At 38.5% G+C, this 6,489-nt stretch overlaps 1 protein-coding gene across 1 annotated transcript; it reads right to left on the bottom strand.

Annotated features, from left to right (window-relative positions):
• Window positions 1–602: 602 nt before the first annotated feature.
• LOC148021059 (dioscorin dioA3-like) lies at window positions 603–4,928 on the bottom strand. Its single transcript, XM_087698091.1, has 7 exons — window positions 4,632–4,928; window positions 3,725–3,963; window positions 2,729–2,835; window positions 1,994–2,096; window positions 1,438–1,602; window positions 1,264–1,314; window positions 603–953 (listed from the first exon to the last, which is right to left on the bottom strand). The coding sequence occupies exons 1-7, from the start codon at window positions 4,786–4,788 to the stop codon at window positions 888–890; spliced, it is 888 nt and encodes a 295-aa protein (XP_087554217.1). The 5' UTR covers window positions 4,789–4,928; the 3' UTR covers window positions 603–887.
• Window positions 4,929–6,489: the final 1,561 nt, after the last annotated feature.

Genomic DNA, 6,489 nt, shown 5'->3' with positions numbered 1-6,489 from the left:
GGTGCATGACCTAGATGCACAAGTCCCACCTACATGTAAAAGCATAGTATATCTTGCAAGTCTCCCACATATATATCCTCTTGATCCACCAATGTTGGTGCATGACCTAGATGTACAAGTCCCACCTAGATGTAAAAGCATAGTATATCTTGCAAGTCTCCCACATATATATCCTCTTGATCCACCAACCCATCCACAATTACCTTCCTCACCAAAATGATTGATGTGTTCATGGAAACGAGGTAACACCACATCATTATTAAATTATAATTAACTATGGATCACTAATTTTATCTTCCACCATCACACATGGCCCTCGATGGCCCTCAACACCAAGCAAACAACAAATAGAACATATACAATTATTATAATAGCAAAATATGTTTACAAGCTTAGTACAAAAATCTAGTAAGGCCTAGTCAAGTTATCATTGCACAATTACTAACAAGCCAATTGGATATCCTTTTTGATAATTGTAACCCTCTACATGGATGAGACGTAGATTTGCATCATCATAGAGACCCCCGAGCATCCATTGTATTGCTTCTTGAATTTTAGCATTAATTTGAGAAGATTCAAAGCACATATAGAAATTTGATCAAGTTACTATAATTCATTTAATACTAATTCAAAAATTCCTCAAATAATGTAAGTTATTTGTAAACAGTATGGTGATTATCCCCTGGACTATGACACATGCAATTTTGAAGAGCAATCACATTATCCCCTCAATAACACATGTAATTCTCAAGGGCTCATGATTGATTGAAGCTACACGTTTTTTCCATGCTAATTAATGGAAGAATGAGCATGCTACTATTAGATATCTTCAAATCATTGGTCTATGAATTGAGATTGTCACTATTAGACATCATCAAATCATCTGCCTATGAACTATCACACTTGTAGATAACCCTTCCATTCAAAGGTTGTAGAGGCCTTGCATTTTCACCCTACAATGCATTGAAAGATAATGGCATGTAAGTATTAGCTATACAAGAAAGAAAGATAATGGAATGTAAGTACTAGCTATACAAGAACACGTTTTAACTTCTAAATTATTTTTGCCATGACACATGTTTAAAATGCAATGGTAAAGTAGTTTAAGTCCACCTTGTGTAGAAATATCAATGTACCATCATAAAAATTGTCACATGGAAAAGCCATTAAAAGTTTAAATAGGTTGAGTCTGACCCCACTAATTCAACACTTAAATTTTCACATGGAAAAGTCGTCAAAAGTACTGAGAATAGGTAATCTTACCAATTCGGCATCTAGAATTTCATTTACTTGTTGTTGGGACACATTTCTCTTCTGCAAAATAGAAGAATGCAAAAAATCAAAGATCTCAAATGATTCACATAGGATATCTTGCGATTCAATAGTATAAAAATTGGAGAATTGTGTTTATTTAGAATGTTTAGAGATGAGATTTACCTTCTTCATGATTATCCATGTCACACCTTCTGTGCATGGAGGGGTAGTGAGTGACCCCATGTAATGGTAGAATTTATCTCCAAGTTTCATGCTACTAATTGAAGCATTGCCAACATGATGCTCTGTCTTCCCACTCCCATGAAGATAGGGAAACTCTTCCATGAGCTACTTGCACAACAAAGAAAACACTTAAGTTACTATACTACATAAAAACAAACATTGAATGCACTTACTAATTGAAGCATTGCTAACATGATGCTCAAGCATTGCTAACATGATGCTCTATCTTCTCACTTTCATGGAGATAGGGAAACTCTTCCATAAGGTACTTCTACATCAAAGGAAACATCTTGGTAACTATAGTGTTTAAAAACAAACATTGAATGCACTTTCAAGATGTGAGAATCAATTGGAAAAGCAAGTCATTCATTTTGTGAAAGATGGCCAAAAGAAAGGTGATGACAACACAAGCTATCTATCTTATGAAACCTATGCAAAAGAAAGTTCACAAGCTATACCTTATAAAAACTATGCAAAAGAAAGGTGAATATTATACCTTTGAGAGAACTTTGTCCTCCTTTCCATATTTGTATAGAATTGCAACTACTAGAAACCTTTTGTCAGAATCTTCATGCACTAAATGAACTTCAAGTGGGTACCTACAAAACGTACAAGATCCATGAATGTGCGTGTGCATGAGAGAGAGAGAGAGAGAGAGAGAGAGAGAGAGAGAGAGAGAGAGAGAGAGAGAGAGAGAGAGAGAGAGAGAGAGAGAGAGAGAGAGAGAGAGAGAGAGAGAGAAGGGGGGGGGGGTGCAACACCCTTGGAAGCAAGTCTTACTCTTCCAAGGGAAGGTTACTAATATCATATCCTTCATGTGAATGCTACTAAGTTTAGAAAAATAGATATATGCCCTTCCAAATATTTTAAAAGAAAAGGGGAGCTCCTCTTAAGGCCTTCATATGCATGATGGAAAAATTACCATCATTTAAAGTTTAGGAAAGCTCCCCTCGAGGCCTTCATATGCATGATGGAAAATTTATCACCATCAATCAAAGTTTAGGGAACTTCACAATTCATATGAATGCCATAATCTGCCTTTCTAATACCTTAAAAATGTAAATTAAAGCTATTGTAATGCATTGCAAATAAAATATTGCAACCCTTTACGAGAGAGAGAGAGAGAGAGAGAGAGAGAGAGAGAGAGAGAGAGAGAGAGAGAGAGAGAGAGAGAGAGAGAGAGAGAGAGAGAGAGAGAGAGAGAGAGAGAGAGAGAGAGAGAGAGAGATACCTCTCACCATATACACGGTGCTCACTTGGAACATGGAGGTGTAGACTCATCAAATTATAATGTGTTTTATTCCAAATAACACCACCAGCTCCTTCAACCCAATCAATCTGTCAAACCAAAAGATGTGCACAAGCAATACAGTGATAAGTAAATGAGAGAATTATAAATCAAGGACAAATGGAAGTTGAATCATATCATAAAATGAAATAGTTTAATCCAAAGTGAGGGTCTATTCTTGATTGTGAAGATAGAGAGATTGCAATAATTTGAACATCAATGTGCAAAGGATTTATTCCCAATAGGACAACTTGCTTTTATGATCTATGAAATCATTATCATCATGAATATATTAGCAACATGAAAATTGGATATAAAATGTTTGGATTTGGATTTCTATACCAATTGGAGCCTTGATATGACTGATCGTGAAGGCATACCAAACACTACATCAACCTCAATACATAGCAGTTTATACGACATGATTTAACATTTATTTGCATTGAGTGTTAACTTGGTAAGAAACATCAATAAAATGCATGAGAATATTTATTTGCACTATGTAACGAACACCAATTTATTATACACACAATCTCTTGTAATCCACGATTTGTAATCCCATCATGATTTGACCATTTGGACAAAAGAAAAAGCAAATCACACTAGGAACATAACAAAGCATGCTTAGATGCATGGACATGAAAATGAGATCTTGTTTGGATTAGCATGTATGGTCAAAATAACATAATGCAGCATCATGCTTGGAAAATTTAAGATGAGACACACAAACATGGAATCAAAATCAAAACTACATGAGACATGGAAACAAGTTCTTAGATGGAAGACTAGCATGCTCAATGCATACATAGTACCTCCATATCATGCTAGATATGAGATCAACAAATTTGGAAGAGCATGTTTAATGTATGCACACACCTCCACACATCATGCTAGCTATGTAAACAAATTTGAAAGAGCATGTTTAATGCGTGCACAGACCTCCACATCATGCTTTCTTATCTTGAGGATGGCAGGTCCACTTGTGTAGTGGAATCCAAGCTTGCAATTATCCATGATGTCATGTTGGAGATAGCCCTTCTCCATCTTGATCTCCACTGGAGACTGAGATCGCCCAATCGAGCAGTTCCTCCATTCCGGGCTTAGGTTTCCCCAATTTTGAGGCCCCATAGGACCATGGTCGTACTCGAACTCCTCCTCATGATCGGATCCTTTCACACCTGCATCCATAAAAACAGGAAAGCGCATTGCTTTGAATCCAATTCTGCAATCTGGAGTGCGAGTTCCGATTGAATCGTGCAAATTTAGAGAGGAATCAGCAATCTCCGACCCACAGATTAGGCAATTCAGACCATAATTAAAGCTTAATCGATGATCTAGAAACGGGTCTCTGATCGGTTAATTCGCAGAAGCTTCAAAGAGATTACCAATAATCTAGTGTTGCGAATTGGATCATAATTGTTTTAGGCGGCCCAAGAGATTACCGATAATCTAGTGTTGCAATTTGGATCATAATTGTTTGTGTTGCGATTTGGATCCTAATGTTTTAGGCGGCCCAATCTGCCATTAAGTCTCAGAGATAGATCTCAGAGATAGATTTATAATGCAGGCTCGAAGTAATTATAATTAAAGCAGCCATAGGAAGCAGCTGCCGCTAATAACTTAACTAGGAAGAAATTTGCATCAAATCATCAAAAGGAGATGAACCGGCAATCGATGGTCAAAACGGAGGAATGGCATTTAGCAGCAAGTGATTGATGAAAGGAGTATACAGCTAGTAATTAATACTGCAAGTGATTGATGATAGAATGAGCATACAGCTGATAATTAATACTGCAACGATTGATTCGAAAAAGGGGGTAGTGGGCGAAGGAAATCAATATTTTACCTGCAAGAAACAAAGAGGGTGGAATCAAGGCTGAGAGGAGGAGGAGGGCGGCGATGAGCTTGAGATGATCAGAGGAAGGCCGCATGTCGATATAATTCATGGTGATCGATGGAGCTGTGGGGGGAGCAGGGATGAATGTTATTGTCTGTGCATGCATGCGCGACTGAGAGTGCTATGGAGGCTGGTGGGGGGGAATGAATGAAACACGGGATTGGTTTTTTTTGGGGAGAGAGAGAGAGAGAGAGAGAGAGAATGTGTCTTGGTAAGCGCTCCATTAGCGTTGGTAGATATACTGTTGAGAGAGAGAGAGAGAGAGAGAGAGAGAGAGAGAGCTCATGTTGACTGCAGATGGAGAGAGGGATCCCGTTGAGAGAGAGAGAGAGAGGAGAAGCAGAAGCGCGTACAAAGCCCGTACTTCAGCAAATCATCATGGCCGTACCATTCCTATACCAACAATAGTAATTAATCTAATTAATACTTTTATTATAATTCACCACAATAATAATATAAATACTGGTCTTCTACCTCCATGGCACACCTAACCCACGTACGTCCCCCCCCCCCCCCCCCGGGGTTTGTATCCTCCTGCCGTCCCACCCCCATATTGTCAAGGCGGCATGTGCTCTAATTTCCTAGTCTTTTACTTCTCTTCCTTTGAACAAGCATCGTCGTGCCCTCCCCGTTCTCCTTCCTCTCGCCTTCCTCCTACCTTCCCACATCTTTTGCTTTCCATATTTCTTCACATCTTTTTCCAATGATAGACACATGGAGGCTTGCCCCCTCAAGCACTCCATATTCTAGTCGTGGAGTAAGTTGTATTTGTAGCTTGGGGCTCACATTGTGGACTTTTCTTATTAAGGGCGAGTTCGACGCTTGCATCTATCGACTCAACATTTGGTATCATATTGCATGCCTATCCTTATTACCTTTAGAGCACCTAAGTTATACAGATACCTCATAATGCATCACAACCATGCCCTTAGGTATATTACACATACTCTCTATATGCAGTGAGCCACTAAACCTTGGTTGGACATCTAGTTTTACCAATACGGAGCTCACCCTTAGCACCACAACTACATGAGGCCTAAAAGCAAGCATTGAAACTATGACCAACACACCCTAATTCTAGCACTTGTGTCACTTACCCTAGAAGCAAATGTCTAACTTATCATCCCCATCATCTTGACACAAAAATTACTCTAGGAGCTAAACTCCTCTCCTTGCTTTGATTCAAAAGATGCCAATGCTTGTAACTAGTATGCAACTTATGGAGGATTTCCAATCTTTGTATTTCTATTAACTATACTACAAAATGTTTAGCTATTGTGCGAATTCGTACAATGATTTCTTCAAAGAAAGAATGTAGCTATATTGTAATGCCCCCATTACTTAGTTTATTTTAATAAACAATGTGCATATACATTCGAAAGAAAATTGATTTATATTGCACATTTTTAAAAAAGTAACTCTAATTATGAAACTGGCTCTCATTATGAAGTTAATTGTTATCATTAATGAGGTATTATATAACAGTTCATGGAAGAAAAACTTGGGAGACCCTCCCAAGACTACCTTATTAAGACTATGTTTGTAGTATAGAACAACGAAAAGAACTAGCCTAGTGGATAGTCACTTGATAGTTAAGTGCACTTAGGTGACAACACTGCCAGGATGGGTGACCTCTTGGGAAGATTTTTCTACAAGCTAGTGGGAGCTTCTCATGCACAGCCAATGGCGCCAACGAACCCTTCGTAGCCCGTTGCTAAGTATTCCAAGGCTAAGATGCCAAGGTCTATGCCTTCGTCACCACCTTAGTTGCCACCTTAGTCATGAGCCTTGGAGTGACGCCGCCCGA

This window comes from Lygodium microphyllum, chromosome 18 (assembly GCF_053477565.2).
Source record: "Lygodium microphyllum isolate KBCC chromosome 18, Lygodium_microphyllum_v1.1.10, whole genome shotgun sequence".
Classification (NCBI taxonomy): domain Eukaryota; kingdom Viridiplantae; phylum Streptophyta; class Polypodiopsida; order Schizaeales; family Lygodiaceae; genus Lygodium; species Lygodium microphyllum.
The sequence above is the reverse complement of the archived record's forward strand: the minus strand, read 5'-3'. Positions and strand labels throughout refer to the sequence as shown.

Bases quoted from the DNA above. Each gene is read 5' to 3' on its own strand.
- LOC148021059 (XM_087698091.1), bottom strand. From the start codon at position 4,788: ATGCATGCACAGACAATAACATTCATCCCTGCTCCCCCCACAGCTCCA. The intron at 1,603-1,993 runs GTATAATATTCA...TTGTGCAAGTAG, and splicing joins AGGACAAAGTTCTCTCAAAG to CTCATGGAAGAGTTTCCCTA. The intron at 954-1,263 runs GTAAGATTACCT...AATGCATTGTAG, and splicing joins AAATTCTAGATGCCGAATTG to GGTGAAAATGCAAGGCCTCT.